The sequence below is a fragment of the Rhinopithecus bieti genome, unplaced genomic scaffold (assembly GCF_001698545.2).
Source record: "Rhinopithecus bieti isolate Rb0 unplaced genomic scaffold, ASM169854v2 scaffold_33501, whole genome shotgun sequence".
Lineage (NCBI taxonomy): Eukaryota > Metazoa > Chordata > Mammalia > Primates > Cercopithecidae > Rhinopithecus > Rhinopithecus bieti.
This window is the reverse complement of record NW_016814125.1, coordinates 1-18,363: the sequence shown is the minus strand read 5'-3', so window position 1 is coordinate 18,363 and position 18,363 is coordinate 1. Positions and strand designations below refer to the sequence as shown.

At 42.8% G+C, this 18,363-nt stretch overlaps 1 protein-coding gene across 1 annotated transcript; it reads left to right on the top strand.

Moving 5' to 3' along the window:
• Positions 1-244: 244 nt before the first annotated feature.
• On the top strand, positions 245-14,387 carry LOC108513965 (pregnancy-specific beta-1-glycoprotein 6-like; the record flags this gene model as incomplete). Its single annotated transcript, XM_017849954.1, has 6 exons — positions 245-440; positions 1,074-1,234; positions 6,789-7,067; positions 9,786-10,064; positions 10,445-10,699; positions 14,335-14,387. Coding segments are annotated over 6 exons (1,223 nt in total), but the record flags the coding sequence as incomplete, so codon positions are not given.
• Positions 14,388-18,363: the final 3,976 nt, after the last annotated feature.

The following is an 18,363-nucleotide window of genomic DNA, read 5'->3' as shown; positions in this document are numbered from 1 at the left end:
AAAATGCCGAGTTCAAAAGGGTTGAAGGAATGGGGGTCGTGCCGCTGACCTTGACCCAGTAGGACACTAGCACACAAACACACAATCACACACACACAAAACAGGGGTGTGTGTATGTGTGTGTGTTTTTGTGTGTATGTCTTCAAGGCTGAAGATTGAAGAGATCGTCTCAGGACCCAGGGCCCCATCTTTTCACTCCAATACATAGGTCTCAATATTGACTGATGCTCTCTCCACCTCCTAGCATCACTTTTAATCTTCTGGAACGCGCCCACCACTGCTCAAGTCACGACTGAAGCTCAGCCAACCAAAGTCTCTGAGGGGAAGGATGTTCTTCTACTTGTCCACAATTTGCCCCAGAATGTTGTTGGCTACATCTGGTACAAAGGGCAAATAATGGACCTCCGCCATTACATTACAGCATATACAATCGACAATGAAACAATTATATTTGGGCCTGCATACAGTGGACGAGAAAAAATATATTCCAATGCATCCCTGCTGATCCCGAATGTCACCAAGCAGGACATAGGATCCTACACCATAAAATCATAAAGCGAGGTGATGAGACTAAAGGAGTAACTGGACATTTCACCTTATACCGTGAGTGATTCCACATGATCCCTGGGTGTTGGGGGGTGGGGTCACTTCTACTTTGCACACACAGGATGATCAGGCCTGGACTGTGCCTGTGTCCCACTCTGCATTATGTCCCATGTTGGGGTTTTGGCATTTAGTGCAGGACACACACAGAGGAGACAAACTTCAGCAGATCAGAATTCCTTTCCTGCCTCCAGACCCTGCAGACACTTGCTACACAGGAAGGACAGTCTGACGGGGGGTGCTCAGCAGGAGGAGATCAGTCTCAGCCAAGCACCTCATGCCCTCTTCATAAACTTGACCCTGAGAAAGACCCTGGAGAACTGAGCAGGGCTTTGCTAAGAGGCCCCCTGAGATACTCTCAGAGAAGTTCACCCCAAGAAGCCTCAACTNGTTGTTGGCTACATCTGGTACAAAGGGCAAATAATGGACCTCCGCCATTACATTACAGCATATACAATCGACAATGAAACAATTATATTTGGGCCTGCATACAGTGGACGAGAAAAAATATATTCCAATGCATCCCTGCTGATCCCGAATGTCACCAAGCAGGACATAGGATCCTACACCATAAAAATCATAAAGCGAGGTGATGAGACTAAAGGAGTAACTGGACATTTCACCTTATACCGTGAGTGATTCCACATGATCCCTGGGTGTTGGGGGGTGGGGGTCACTTCTACTTTGCACACACAGGATGATCAGGCCTGGACTGTGCCTGTGTCCCACTCTGCATTATGTCCCATGTTGGGGTTTTGGCATTTAGTGCAGGACACACACAGAGGAGACAAACTTCAGCAGATCAGAATTCCTTTCCTGCCTCCAGACCCTGCAGACACTTGCTACACAGGAAGGACAGTCTGACGGGGGGTGCTCAGCAGGAGGAGATCAGTCTCAGCCAAGCACCTCATGCCCTCTTCATAAACTTGACCCTGAGAAAGACCCTGGAGAACTGAGCAGGGCTTTGCTAAGAGGCCCCCTGAGATACTCTCAGAGAAGTTCACCCCAAGAAGCCTCAACTTCAGACCCCTGTCCCTAAATCCTTACTCCAGATAAAGCTGAGGAGCCTCTGCCAGGGCTGGGTTGTGGCAGGGCTTACTGGGACCGGGGATTCACCAGCTGTCTGAGGACTGTGTCTCCTGGAGCTGCTCACCAGCCAGGGCTCAGCCCTCAGAGCCTCATCTAGGCAAGGACAGAGCTTTCTTCACCGGAGACTCAGAGTGGAGAGGACAGAAAGACAAGCTTTGTAGGCCATCAGCCAACTGCCTTGTGAGGTTTAGGACACTCCATAGAAAATATAATGTCCCCGAAGCAGAAACAGAAGAGAGAAAATGTACCTGGCAGCAGCTTGTCCACAGGGATCTGACCTAAAGCTGTTCTCCCATGCAAGTGAATAATAATAAATGCTGTTTGTGTGAACACCTCCACTGTGCCAAGCATTAGGTCAGGTGACTGTGGAGAATTTACAATTTATTCACAGATAGCATGAAAAGCCACAGTCCATTTGCCATTTAGCTTATTTGACTGAGTGAAAACTGAGGCACAGGAAGGCACAGTCACTGAACCAGAGTCACACAAACACAAAAGGCAGATCAGGGTCACATGAGGTCTGTCTGCAGCCACAGGGCCATCCTCTGCTCCAGCAGAAGTGAGGGCTTATTCGATTACAAGGACCCCATAGTCATTTTTTGGCTCAAATCCTCTCTTCTTAGGCATCCAAAACTCATAGGAGTGAGAGCAAATGGTCAGCTGATTAGTCTGTACTCCAGAACTAAATCACCTGCCTCAATTGTCAGAGTCAGTGCAAAAAATATCCAGGCATCCCCCCGCTCAGATCTTAACCCCTATCACTGAACCTGAAATTCTGTGTTTCCCAAAGTGTCCATGTCATTGGCATGACAGGATAAAAGAGAGGACCTTGTTTTCGTTCCCCACTCACACCCTGCACCAGCACAGGACCAGTGAGAGACACACACTCAGGTGCTCTCACATAGCCAATGAAGGAATTGAATGAAGAAAAAAATGATCCATAACCTCTTTAGAGACTGGATCTTGGATGCAGAAACTTAGGAAGTTCTAGCCACACCTGTCCCTTGTCCATCAGAGGCTGACACCCATGTTTCATCCCCCCACTACCTCTTGTCCCTAAAGCCATCCCACCTGATGTGTAACTCTGAAGCTCTTTGGCCACTGGAGGGTTTTCAGGGCTTCCTGGTACTGGACTGTGGAAATGTGGGCACCTGGTCCCTGGGGTCTCTGAAGTCACTGTAGGCCCCACTGTTCACTGCCATGCTGTCTCTGTCTCTCTCTGCTTCTCTGTGTCTCTCAACTTCCTCCCACTTCATTCTAACTGGCAAGCCCTGTCCTGCACAGCTTCTTCCTCCACGTCTAGGCCTTCCCCAGACACTTCCTCTAATTAGCCTTACTGTTCTGTTCCCTTCCTGTTAACACTGTGGCCTGGCCCACCTCCCAGGAAAGGCACAAAAATCACCTGGAGTTTCCACTCCTGCCAGGCTTCATTTTGAGCCAATGTCCCCAGGTCACTAAGAGAATGAGCTTTCACTGTATCCCCATCCAGGGCTCTGTCCCTGTGTGAGGCTGTTCTGTGGACAAGACCATGGGACAGGGATAGGCAGCTCCTCCATCCACTCTTATAATTTCCAGACAAGTTCTTCTGGCCTCCAGCACAAGCAAAACCAATTTATCCCAATAGTGATTTGTAGTAAAGAAAGATTTTAATGAGTCCAAGTCTGCCAAACAGGAGGATGGAGGATTATTATTACTCAAATCAACCTCACTAGTGGATCAGAGGTTAGAGATTTTCAAGGATAGTTTCAGGGGCACAGGACTAAAAAATGGGAAATGATCTGTTTGTGCTTGAATCTGACTCTAGGCAGGGACCACGTGACTGGCTGAGCCATTAGTCAAGGGTATGGATGAGGTCATCTGGTTACCAGAATGCAAAGAATGAGAAACATCTCAAAAGACCAATCTCAGTTCTACAATAGTGATGTTATCTATAGGAGCAATTAGTTACAAATTTTGTAAACTCTGGCCAAATGACATTTGAGCAGTGAGTGGTTATAGAAACTGTGCCTTCATTTTAGCAGAATTCAGTTCCCTCCTATAATCTTACTCTCATGGTCTTTCACCAGTTTTACAAAGGCAATCTCTGGGCAAAAGAAGGGTATTAGTGTTATGGAGGAACTATTATCATTGTTTCTTCAAAGTTAAACCATCAACTAAATTCCTCCCATGGTTAGCCTGGCCTATGTCCAGGAATGAGTGAGGACAGCCAGCCTGAGACTAGATGCCAGATGGAGTCAGCCATGCTAGTTTGCTGTCACTGTTGGAATCTTTGCACTGACTCACCAGGGTGTCAGAGGCTGGACAGGGCTGCAGTCTCCAAAGCCCATGGGCTGATTTCACCCATTTCACTCATGACTCCATCCTCAACCTACTATGGAGCTTACATTCCCAGTCAGGTTCCAGAGACTTCTGGTTTCCTGTCAGGCATACAACAAGCTTGAAATTTGTCACTCGGTTCTAACAGTAAGTAAACAGCTGAACAAACTCAAAGGTCAACAACTCGTTAAAATCCCTCAGAGATGGGCAGGCACAGTGGCTCACGCCTGTAATCCCGGCATTTTGGGAATCTGAGGCGGGTGGATCACGAGGTCAGGGGATTGAGACCATCCTGGCAAACATGGTGAAACCCCATCTCTACTAAAAATACAACAAATTAGCTGGGCGTGGTGGCGGGCACCTGTAGTCCCAGCTACACGGGAGGCTGAGGTAGGAGGATGGCATGAACCCGGGAGGTGTAGCTTGCAGTGAGCCAAGATCGTGCCAGTGCACTCTAGCCTGGGCAACAAAGTGAGACTCTGTCTCAGAAAAAAAAAAAAAATGCTGTTAGAGAAATGAAGAATGCTTTTGATGCTTACTGGTAGACTGCACACAGCTGAGGAAAGAATCCCTAGCTTGAGGATGTGTCAATAGAAACTTCCGCATTGAAACAGGAAAGTTCAAAAAGAGTGGGGGGAAAAAAGTGGAACAACATATTCTACTTCATATTTAATATTCTGCATTGACAAGAGCAATTTTTTAAATTTTGTAGTTGTGGGATGATTACCGAGGCTGTAACATACATGTAATGGGAATACTAGTAGTTTCAGGGACCTGTTGGAGGTGGCCAGGGGGTGCTGTCTGATGGTTTTACTGCCTGTGCCGCATACAGTTGTTTTCTTCGTGTGGGGGACACATGAGCCATTGGCGTATCACTTAGACTCTTCCTAATTCACACAAACTTAAACTCTAGTTGTATTTCTTGAGGTTAAGAGAAAATGAAGAAAGCATTTCACATACCTGTTTTGGGCTCCTCCCCATTTTTCCTAACTCTGCAGAGAAATTAGAAACGGAGTTCTTTCTATATTTACCATCATGACACACATCACTTCTTTTAATTCTGCATCATTCCTTCCTTTATGTACTTGACACACTGACCAGTTCCGTCATTTTAACGGGACTTTCTCTACTTAAGGACTTGCTAATTTCAAGTCACGTTTGGCATCTTTCTTTGAGCATAAGGTGATCCTGCTGGAATTCACCCCACATCTAAACCTTAATTGGGTATCAAGACATATACTACTACCAGCAATTGATCTTGGATGTTTGGACCATCAGTAAAAACTTCCACTTATGACAACATTTTAATGTCTCCTCCAAATTTTGTTTTGTTTTGTTACTAGATCAGAACATAACATGACGTCTAAACTCCTGACAACTTTTTATGGGAAAATTACAGTATTACAAATTGAGCATCCTAAATCTGGAAATCCAAAATCTGAAATGCTCCCCAATCCAACACTTCTGACCACCGATGTGATGCTAAAAAGAAGTGCTCACAGGAGCATTTTGGATTTTAAATTTTTCAGATTTGGGATGCTAACCCAGTACATCTACTGCAAATGGTCCAAAATAAAAAAAAGTTAGCAATCCAAAACACCTGGTTGTAAGCTTTTTGCATAAGGAACACTTTGCATGAACTATAGGCATGAAGCTATATAGGAGATGTCTAGATTCTCCTCATCCTGCATAACTGAAAGCGCACCCCCCCGGAAAAATGCCCTATTTTCCCAAACCCAGCTCCTGGAAACCACTATTCTACTCTCTGACTCACTCTGGAATCCACTGAGATGAGATGCATAGAGTAGTCAAACTCATACAATCAGAGAGTAGAATATCTAATGAGAGAAAGTATCTGCAAGACTTCTTCCCAAATATTGGTCTAATAGCCACCAAACACAAATGGTCCATGAGGGCTAGACTTCCATCATCAGTTCATATTCGCCCTTTCCATCAGTCAGTTTTGCATTTGCAAGCATCCACATGTATTTCTAGAAAGATCCACATGATCCTCACCTGCCTTCTACAGGGGGAAGGGAACATCATGGACACAGAACAGGGAACATGGTCTTGGTCCAAAGCTATCAGCTCTTGCTTGTCCCCTTCAATCTTTGTAGGTCATTCCTTGGACTCTGCTCTATCTTTGGAGGTCACTGGTTCAAGTCAGTCATTATAAGACAGCTGGGAAAACTGCCCCACCTTGTGGCTCCACTGCCTGATGACTGAACTGACCTCCAGGCTTGACTCTGGTCTCCCCTGTGTTATTTCTGCTGCTGTGCCCAGTCCCAGGCCAGGCTTCCCAGTACCCAAAGAGTTTAAGGACAATGGGAAGTTCAATTATCCATCTCTAGGATGTCCTTGAAAGGGAAGCTGCAGAGAAAACATACCTTGGGGGGCAAAGTAAGACTGAAACTAGGAAGATTCCAGCACTGCATGCTCCAGGTGAGGACCACAGGGTGGACCAGGCAGGCAGTTAGAGACAGAAGGACTCAGAGAGGCACCAGGGGCTGTGACTGCTGGTCCCGTATCTTTCTATGACCCAATGCTGCTGCTCAATTCACACTTGAGAAAGAGTGTGCTTCTCCCACATACAGAAGGAAGCCTCACAATCTCTGAGCCCTCAGATTGCCATGCATCTGTCTTGTAACACACACATCTGCCATGGGCTTTTAAGGACTTGGTTCGGCTAAGAAGTGGGAAATGCCATCTCTGATTGAAAAATGTCTTTGGAGGAATGAAAGGTGCCACACAGGGCAATCTTCTCTCTGTTATCTGCACAGTGGAGACTCCCAAGCCCTACATATCCAGCAGCAACTTAAACCCCAGGGAGGGCACGGAGACTGTGATCTTATCCTGTGATCCTGACACTGAGGATGCAAGCTACCTGTGGTGGATAAATGGTCAGAGCCTCCCTATCAGTCGCAAGTTGCAGCTGTCCGAGAACAACAGGACCCTCACTCTATATGGTGTCAGAAAAAATACTGCAGGACCCTATGAATGTGAAATGAAGAGCCCAGTGAGTTCCAGCCGGAGTGACCCAGTCACCCTGAATCTCATCTGTGAGTATCTTCTCTTCCTCTGTGAGCCAGGCTGCCATCCCAAATACACATGGCCAGAGGCCAGGCCTCTCAATCCCTCTCAGGTGCAAGTACAGAGACCTTTACCCCTGGACATCAAAGCTGGCCATGACTACTGAGAGTAGGCTTAGGTTTGACCAACAATTGGAGAGAAGAGGCTGCTCCTGTCACGGGAAACTCAGGGTCCACAGCTTATGATGGGAGAAACAGGTCAATGTCTCAGGCTCCAGATCAGTGAACACAGCAGGGATTTGGCTGGGACTTCAGTGTTGTGACTTAGCTCACAGGGTCACTGTGGCCCTTCCACAGACCAGGATTTTCCCTTCCCTCTCACAACATCAGCTGTGACTTTATTCTCTTTGCTCCAGATGGTCTGGATGCCCCACTATTTCTTCCTCATACACCTATTAGCACACAGGGGAAGTCCCCAAGCTCTCCTGCCTCCCAGACTCTCATCCACTGGCAGAGCATTCTTGGCTGATTGATGGGAAGTTCCAGCAATCAGCACAAGTGTTCTTTATCCCCCCAATCACTAAAACATATACAGGGGTCTATGTCTGTTTCATCCATAACTCAGCCACTGGTGGAACAAATCTCATAATCAAGAGGATCATAGGCCCTGGTTAGTGGATCCCTGGAGCTTTGGCAACATGTTTTCCAGTGAAGTCTATCTGGCTATCAGGGAAGAGCCACCTGCCCTCTGCTAAGGGAGAGGGAAAATCAAAAACCCAGGACAGGGAATATGTTTCTGCTTCAAAACCACCAGCCTTTGCGTGTCCCCTTCACTCTTTCTAGTTTATTCTTTAGACTATACAGCAACAGTGAACAATCTGAAAGGAAATTAAGAAAAGAATTTCAATTCACATTAACATCAAAAGCAATAAAATATTTTGGAATAAGTTTAACCAAAAAGGTCAAAGGGTTATACCCTGAAAACTCCAAAACATTACTGAAAGAAACTAAAGACGACATCAATATGTGGAAAGACATTTCATTCTCACAGATTGGAAGAATCAATATAGTTAGGAAGACAATGCTACCCAAAGTGAGCTGCAGATTCAATGCAACCACTACCAGAATCCCAGTAACATTTCTTGCAGAATTACAAAAATCTGTCCTAAATCTGACCTGACAAGCTCTTATTAATGACTGCCACAACAGAGACACTGAGAAAAAGATGCAACCATGAAAAGGTGGAAAATTTTGATGACATAGAAAATAGCAATCAGCTTCTCTCACATCCCAAAGACTTCAAAAATATACAAGCGCAGCATGGCCAGTATGGAATTGAGCAAAAACTAATCACCAAGCTAGAAACATGGTGAGAGAAAAAAATAAAAGGGCAGGAATGTATTTGGCCTGCCACCTCCCACTTTGGCATACTAATCTGATGCTGAAAAGAAATGCTCACTGGAGCATTTCAGATTTTGAATCTTTCAGATTTGGGATGCTAAACCAGTAAGTATATGAAAAATAGTTCAGAATGAAAAAATGTCAGAAATCCAAAACACTTTTTGTTGTAAGTCTTATGTATAAGAAATACTCAGTCTGTGTGAACTATAGGCATCGAGCTGTACAGCAGATCTCTAGAACCTCCCCATCTTGCATAACTGAAACTGCACACACATGAACAACTTCTGATTCTCCCCACTCCCAGCTCCTGGCAACCAGCAGTTTCTTCTCAGATTCACTCTGGAATCCACTTACATGAGGTCCCTAGAGTAGTCAAACCCATGGAATCAGAGAGCAGAGTGTCCAGTGAAAGAAAATATTTGCAAAAATTCTCCCCGAATTTGTCTCATAGCCATGAAACACACATGGTCCATGAGGACCAAATTTCCAGCAGTTCATTCCCACCCTTTCCACCAGTCAGCTCTGCATTTTCAAATCTCCACATGTATTTCTGGAAAGATCCACATAGTCCTCACCTGCCCTCTGCAGAAGGAGAGGAAACTTAAAGAACCCAGAACAGGGAGCATGGTTCTGTTCTAAAGCCACCAGCTCCTGCCTGTCCCCTTCACTCTTTCTACATCATTGCTTGCACTCTGCTCTGTCTTTGGAGGTCACTGGCTCAAGTAAGTCATCATGAAACACCTGCAAAAACACTGCACCACCTTGTGCCTCCACTGCCTGATGACTGAACTGACCTCCAGGCTTGACTCTGGTCTACCCTGTCTTCTTTCTGCTGAAACATCCAGTCCCAGGCCAGGCTGTTCAGTATCTTCAGAGTTTCAGGACAATGGGAAGTCCCATTATTACTCAACTCTAGAATGTCCTTGGCAATGGAAGCTGCAGAGAAATCACATCTAGGGGGGCAAAGTAGGATGGAATTTGGAAGGGGCCCAGCAGTTGCACATTCCAGGTAAGGAACCCAAGGTGAGCCAGCCAGACAGCTGATTAGAGAGGGACTGGGAGGGGTACCAGGGGCTGTGACTCCCACTGACGTGTCTGTCCATGACCCAACACTGCTGATCAATTCACAATTGAGAAAGTCTGTGCTTCCGTAAGACAGAGCAGGCGGCCTCACAGTCTTTGAGCCCTTAGATCATCATGCATCTGTCTTGTGACACACGCAACAGCTATTGACTCTCAAGGACGCGGGTGGGCTTAGAGGTGGGAGATGCCAACTGTGATTGAAGGATGCCTGTGGAGGAATCAAAGCTGTCACACAGGACAAACTTCTCTCTGTTATCCACACAGCAGAGCTGCCCAAGCCTTACATCACCAGCAAAAACTTCAACCCCATGGAGAATAAGAATGTTGTAGCCTTAACATGTGAACCTAAGACTCAGGGCTACACCTACTTGTGGAGGGTAAATGGTCAGAGCCTCCCAGTCAGTCCCAGGCTAAAGCAACCCGGTAAAAACAGGATCCTCATTCTAGCCAATGTCACAGGAAATGACACAGGACCCTATGAATGTGAAATATGGGACCAAGTTGGTAGCATCCCCAGTGACCCAGTCCCCCTGGATGTCCCTTGTATCTTTGGTTCCTCTGTGGGCCAGGCCACCAGATAAAATCCAAATGACCAGAGGCCAGGCATCTCAGTCTCTCTCAGGTCCAAGTACAGACACTTTTATTTCTGAACACCTGAGCTGGCCATGACTCCCTGCCCTGGGAAAATCTGGGTAGGCACAGCCTCAACCAACAATACAACGGGAGGGGATGCTTTTGTCATGGGAGACTTGACATCTATGGCCTGTGATGGGAGAAACAGGTGAATACCTCAGGCCTCGTCTCAGTGAAGACAGAAGGGGTTTGGCTGGGCCTTGAGGGTGTGTCTTGACTCAGAGGGACACAGTGTCCCTTTAAGAGATCAGGAGCATCCCCTTCCCTCGGCTTTGTTCTCTTTACTCCAGATGGTCCACAAGTCCCCAGGATTTTCTCTCCATTGACCTATTACCGTTCAGGAAAAACCCTCCAGTTGTCCTGCTTCGCTGACTCTAACCCACCAGCAGAGTATTCTTGGACGATTGATGGGAAATTTCTGCAATCAGGACAAAAACTCTCTATCCCCCAAATTACTACAGAGCATAGCGGGCTCTATGGTTGCTCTGCTCGTAACTCAGCCACAGGCAGAGAACGTTCTGCATTCAAGAGGATCAAAGTCTTTGGTAAGTGGATCCCTGCATCATTGTCAATAGGGTTTTAGGTGGAGTCTATTTGGCTTTCAGAGAAGAGTCAGGAAAACATTTTTATTCCCAGCCTGTGTCCCATGGGCAGAAGCAAATCCTAAATTGTCCCCCTGTACCCTCCCAATTTGTCTCTACAGACTCTCTTCTCCTTGTTTTTCTGTTTTCTCATGGTTGACCTTGTGTCCAGCCTGGGAAAGGTAGGGAGTGGGCTTTGTCAGCCCTGAGCCCTATGTGGTGGAAGAGGCTTCACAGAGGGACAAGAAGGAGAGTCCTCAAGATCCAGTTGCTTCTTGCTGTCACCAACACATCCCTGTCCACCACCACGTCTTTGTTTTCTTTTACCTACTCCATGAGCTACAAGGAACATCTGAGGTTTTGAAACAAGCTCACATTTTTCCCCCAAATGAGAGGAGGAAGCCCCTTGGATGAGAGAGGAGCAGCTCAGACTGCTCCCTGCTCTGCTCTGGGCTTCACTGGTGACTGGTCCTGCCTGACTCCACCTGGGGTGAGACCAGCATGTGTGAAGAAAGAGCCCTGGTGGCCTGTCCTGAATGCGGCTAAATCGAGCTGCCATTTGAAGTGAAGCCAAGGCTGCAGGGAAATAAGAAAAGGAGCCTCGGGGCAGACTCTTGAGCTGTGTCCTGGCTCTGAAGTCACCGGGTGTATAAGACTGTGGTCACTGCATGTGGGACACAGCACAGAGGACAGTGAGTGATGCACACTTGGAGAAATAGGGAGATTCACCTCTGGGGCTCTGCATGACAGGAAAGGGGCAATGCCAAAAGTGTGTATTTATAGAGTGTAAGACTACCAGGACACTTTATATATATCTAATATAAGATTTATCATTAACTATTTCTAAGTGTGTAATTTAGTGTTGTGTAACCATCACACTATCCATTTCCAGAACTTTTCCTTTTACCATATTAAACCTCTGTACCCTATAAACAGTAACTCTCACTTCTTCTCCCCTATCCCTTAGCACATACCATTCTACTTTCACCATTCTACTTTCTGTCTCTGTGTAGCTGGCTAGTCTATCTTTTATAAATGGAATTATAGAATAATTATTCTTTCATGTCTGGCTTATTTCAGTTAGCATAATGTCTTCAAGGTTCATCCACTTTGCATGGTGGATTGGAATTTTATTCCTTGTTAAGGTTGAATAACATTTCGATGTATAGATATACCTCATTGGACCACACACTTATCTTTCAATGGACTTTCTGTTGTTTCCATTTTTTGGCTATTGTGTGTAATGCTTCTCTGAACATCAATGTGCAAATATTTGTTCAAATTTCCTTCCATTCTATAGGCAGTATGTCCAGAAGTGGAATTGCTGGATCGAATGGTAATTTATTGTTTAATTTTTTGAGAAACAGCCACACCACTTTTACAGTGGCTATAACATTTCCCATTCCCATCAGCAATGCGCTAGAGCTCCAACTTTTCCATTTATTTGAAAACACTTGTTGTTTTGTGTTGCTGTCATTGTTGTTTATCAAAGGCATCCTAAAGTGTGTGAAGTGGTGTCACATTGTGGTTTTGATTTGCATATCTCTATGTATTCATGATGCTGAGGAACTCTGCATGGGCTTATCGGATATTTGCATATCTTTCTTGGAGAAAACTCTATTTCAATCCTTTGTTCATTTTTTAATCAGGTTTTGGATGTTTGCTGTTGTTGACTTGTAGTTTTCATGTATTCTGGAAATTAATTTCTTATCACACTTATAATTTGCAAATATTTTCTCATTTCATGGGTTGCCTTTTACTTTCTTGATAATGTTCTTCAATATATAAAAGATTTTGATTTTATGAAGTCTAGTTTATCCATTTTATTTGTTGCCTATGCTTTTGTTTTACAACCCAGAAATCATTGTGAAATCCAATATCATGAAGCTTTTCTCCTATGTTTTCTTCTAAGAGTTGTGTAGATTTTGCTCTTACATTTAGATCTTTGATCTATTGTGGGTTAATTTTGTANTCAATATATAAAAGATTTTGATTTTTATGAAGTCTAGTTTATCCATTTTATTTGTTGCCTATGCTTTTGTTTTTACAACCCAGAAATCATTGTGAAATCCAATATCATGAAGCTTTTCTCCTATGTTTTCTTCTAAGAGTTGTGTAGATTTTGCTCTTACATTTAGATCTTTGATCTATTGTGGGTTAATTTTTGTATATGGTGTTAGGTAAAGGTTCCACTCATTCTTGCCCTTGGATATCCAGCTTTCCCAATATCATTTGGTGAGAACACTGTCCTTTCCCCATTGAACGATCTTGGCACACTCGATGAAAATCGTTTGTCCATATATGCAAGTATTTCTTTCTGGGCTCTCTGTTCTATCTCATTAATTTCTATGTCCTCCTTTATGCCAGTACCACACGGTATTGGTTACTGGGGCTTTGTAGTAAATGCTGAAATTAGGAAGTGTGAGTCCTCCAGCCTCATTCTTCCTCTTCAAAGTTGTTTGTCTATTTAGAGTCATGAGATTTAATATAAATTTTAGGACGGATTTTTCTTTTACTGCAAAAATGTCACTGAGATTCTAAAGGAGTTGTATAGAATCTGCAGCTCACTTTGGGTAGCATTGTCCTCCTAACAATAGTGAGTCTTCTAATTCATGAAAACAAAATGTCTTTCAATTTATTGAAGTCATCATTAAGCAATATTTTATGGATTTCAGGTATAATCATTTCACCGCTTTGGTTAAACTTATTCCTAAATATTTTGTTCTTTTTGATATTAATACAAATTAAGTTGTTTTTGTTAATTTCCCTTCACATTGTTCATGGTTAGTGTATTGAAATATGACTGATGTTTGAATGTTGATTTTATATTGTGGAACATTACTGAATTCATTTATTAATTCTAATAGGTTTGTTCCATCTTTAGGATTTTCTACATATAAGTTCAAGTTATCTGCTAACAGAAATAATTTTACCCCTTTCTTCCAATTTGAATGTCCTTTTAAAAATTCTTGCCCGATTTTTCTGACTAGACTTTTCAATACCACATTGAATAGAAGTGTCAAAAGCAGCATCTTTGTCTTGTTCCTGCTCATGCAGGGAAAGCTTTCAGTCTTTCTCCATTGAGTATGATGTTAGGATTGGGTTTTTCACATATTACCTTTATGTTGACGTGGTTTCCTTCCATTCTTAGTTAGAATGCTCTTATTATGAAAAAATACTGAATTTCATCAAATGCTTATATTGATTCAATCTTATTACTGATTATAGTTCTATTCATATTTTTGTGTTTTTCTAGGAATTTATCTATTTCATCTAGGTTATCCAATTTATTGGCATACTATTTTTTACAGTACTTTCATAATCATCATTTTATTAGAATTGGTAGTAATCACTTCACTTCATTTTCTTTTTTCTTTTTCTTTACTTTTTTTTCTTTTTTCTTTTCTTTTTTTTAAGAGAGAGAGACAGGCTCTCACTTTGTAGGCCAGCCCAGGCTGAAATATAGTGGTGTGATTATGGCTTACTGCAACCTCAACCTCCTGGGCTCAAGAAATTCTCCTTCTTCAGCCTCCCAAGATACTAGGACTACAGATGCAGGCCACCATGCCCAGCTAATTGGTTTTTAAATTATTTTGTAGAGGGAGGGTCTCCCCAGGTTACCTATGCTGGTCCAAACATCTGGTCTCAAGAAATCCTCCCAATGTGACCTTCCAAAGTGCTAGGATTAAAAGATGACCCACCATGCTCAGACTCCATTTTCATTTCTGATTTTAGTAATTTTAATTTTCTCTCTTTTTTTCTTAGTCAGTCTAGTTAATGGTCGTCAATTTTGTTGATTTTACTTTGAAGAATCAACATTGGTTTCATTAATTTACTCTATTCTTTTTCCATTCTCCATTTTCTTTTTATCCACTCTAATCCATATTGTGTCCTTCAATCACTGTGCTCGGGTTTAATTTGCTCTTCTTTCATATCCTGAAGTAGAAGAGAGCTTGCTTCATACCATTCTTTTAAAGGTTTCATGCAGTCAATGAAACAAGATGCCACACACAGACGAACCAATGTCAGCTGCTATATTACTACCATCATCATTAGCCTTGAAGTCAAATAGTCCTAGAATCAAATCTCAGATTCACCTATTACTAGCCATATGACACCGGGAGAGATTTTACACTACTGTAAGCTTGTGTCTTTTCATTGGCAAAATGGAAATAATGTCTACCTGACAGGGTTACTGTGTGAATTAAATGAGGTACAGGTAAAGTATTTAACACAGGACCTGGCACATAGGATGTGCCCCTCAACAGTACCTATTTCCATATATATATAGAAAAAGAGGTACCACGTAAAACACTAGAACATGGTTACTGAGTACTTGTGGGAGAGAAAGGAAAAAAGCTAAGTGCAAAGAATCAAGCCTGGTATGTTACTTTTTACCAACTGAGATGCATCCAGGTTGGGAATGGACATATGAGATAATTTATCATGGAAGACACCTGTGAGGGAATGTGGAGCAGGCATGAAGGTAGTATGGGAGAACCCACAGACCACTATGCAAAGCTGACTCCTGTGTAAAAGAAAGAGAAAGAAGTTTTAGGTATCAATGCAGTTCTAAGAGAGTTTTTGCCAGGCTGATGGGGAGTCCTCCAACCAGTCACCCATTAAAGTTAAAGAGAGCCTGAGAGAACTAGGCTTGCTTTCATGGTCTTGCTGGGAGCCTGTGGGAAGGAAGCTTTCTGTGCAAAGGAGGTGGTGAATTTGAAATGCACTGACCTGGGCCTTCTGTCAATCATGTCCCTGCCATGGAGACCTGGCAGGGTCTTATTCATGGTTGCCACAACAAACACACTGGGAAAAAGATGCAATTATGAAAAGATGGGAAGGTCTAAAGTTCTAATGACATAGAAAATAGCAATCCGCCTTTCTCACATCTGAAAGTTTTCTAAATATCTGAGTGCAGCAGAGAATTGACAGAGGACTGATCACCAACCTAGAAACATGGCGAGAGGGGAAAAAAACTGCAAGAATATAATCATCTTCCATCAACTTTCCAAGAGAAATAATGTATTCCTTGAAAAAACAATTATAGAGTACCTCATGTTACATGCTGGTTCCTGAGGCTCCCCCCTGTAAAATAACATCACCTCCATTCCTTTATTTCTTTTCTTTTCTTTCCATGACAGCTCGTTCAGGATTAGGACGTCCACCCTGGCCTTAATCCGATATAGCAGCTGTGATGTCATTTCTGTATTTCGGGAAGACTGGCAGGTATGATGGGCTTTTCTTTTGTCCCATTTCCTGAAGGGCTGACTGCCATGCTTGGGAGAGGGAGACTTATTTGCCTGTATCCGGGACTGGATCTCCTAATTCCTCCACCAAACTCCTGCTTCTCAGTACTAATTCCTGCAGTTCCCTTTCTACCTGGCCTTTATGCTCCCTGTATCCCACTATCTTTTAGACATAATTATCTCCAGCCTCTGCTCGTTCAAATGAGAAACACAATTTCACATTGTGAAACCCTCTTCATTATTTTTCACATCTCTCAATAGTGTAATTCTCTCCATTTTCATAAAGCTCAATCACTTCCTAAACTGTTGCTTGACTTGTTGTCTCCAGACTTTGAAACCTTCCTTGCGTAGGACTGCCTCATTACATTTCTAAAATCTAGTTAATTCACTTAATCAGGAATCTCCAGGCATCTACTCTAGCCTATTTGGTAAGTTCACATTTCTTCTATTTACTAATCCTTCTCACTTCCTTTACCTCTACTTCCTAGTATAATTCCTCCATCCTAATTAGAACTGTCTTCCTACACATCTCTGCCCCTTCACCAACATAGACATAACATTCTTAGTTCCAATGCTATGCCTAAAAACAGGGTGAACTCCCCTCCACCATCTGCACTACAGACTTAACCAAACCCTTCATCACAAGTAATCTCTGACCTCATGCAGAACAAAGACTTTAGGATTAGCCTGTGAACCTGAGACTCAGAACAAACCTATGTGTGCTTGAGACCTTTTCCTGATGACCAATTCACGTGTTCCAAAAAGATACAGAAATGAAGAAGGCAAGGTCCCTACCCCAGGGGACATAAAGCCTAAGACAGGAAATGAGACCTGAAAATAATCATGATACCAAAATAGGAAAAAAGTGAAGCCCACAAGAAACCAGAGAAATCTGATGGGAAATATAGCTACACATTGGAATCAGTGGAAAACATTTTTAAAAGTGGATGCTGAAGCCCCACGTATTAGTTTCAGTTTAAAGGTCTGGCGAGGGACCCAGGCACTGGTACTTTTTAAGTCTTTCCTGACACTAGAAACATGTAAAGAGGATGGAGAACTCTTGTTGTAATAGGTAGAACTTAAAACTAAATCAAAGATTTTCAGGTAGAAGTACTGGCATTAACTAAGGACCTTTTTCAATGTACATAAGACTATACTTTTTTGGCCCTAATTATTAATGGGCTACATGAAGAACTCAGTAATCCAGTTGGAAAACAGAAGCTGAATGTAAAAGTCACCTTAACTGATATGTTAAAGTATATATAAAGCATTTTCAAATTAGTGATAAGTGATGCTAAACCTTCTCTAAATAATATTTATGGGAATGTTAATAATATGAGTATTCTAGACTGGGCGTGGTGGCTCACGCCTGTAATCCCAGCAATTTGGGAGGCCGAGACGGCAGATCATGAGCTCAGGAGATCGAGACCATCCTGGCTAACATGGTGAAACCCCGGCTCTACTAAATATACAAAAACAAAATTAGCCGGGCGTAGTGGCAGGCGCCTGTAGTCCCAGCTACTCTGGAGGGTGAGGCAGGAAATGGCGTGAACCTGGGAGTCGGAGCTTGCAGTGAGCAGACATCGTGCCACTGCACTCTAGCCTGGGCGACAGGGTGAGACTCCATCTCAAAAAAAATAAAAATAAAAATGAAAAAATTAAAAAAAATTAGTATTCTAAAAACTATATGAAATTTCTGGAAATCGAATATGTTATCAGCCATAGTGTCATATGTCACTGAAGTAACTACATTTCTATGTGAGCTGTGTCTTTACCACAATCAACCTAATAAAAATCTCATTAGATTTTTAACCATAGTCATTTTAAATCTTTGTCATTCCCAGACAGTTGCTTTGATTCTTCCTTGAAGTACTTATAATCAGCGACAGTCCAAAATTGCTTTTTCTTTGAGGAGATATATGGAAAAGACTCTGACAACGACTCTTGAATACAAGTTTCTGATAACTTCAAGATCATACCACTGGACTCTGCGAACTTTCAAAATTTTAATGAACAGTCTGATACCTTCATGAAATTCAACACAAAGAGGAAAAAAAAAAACCTCAGTTTTATTGGACTAAATAATGAAAACGATAGTGTTTTCATAATTTTTTATTTGAGAATGTGCTGATTCTTTGAATGTTTTAATCTCCAGATTTGTGTACTTTCTCTTTTAAGCTATTTATACTTTACAGCAATTTGGTAAAGTATACTTTTGTAAACAAAATGGAAACATTTGCTTTTGCTCCGAATCTGAGTGCCCCGAATTGGGAAACTATTCATGAGTATTCATATGCTTATGGTAATAAAGTTATTTGCACAATTTCAGTAAGAATCTACTCTCTGTATAACAGGACACATTTGAAAACATTGGTTATA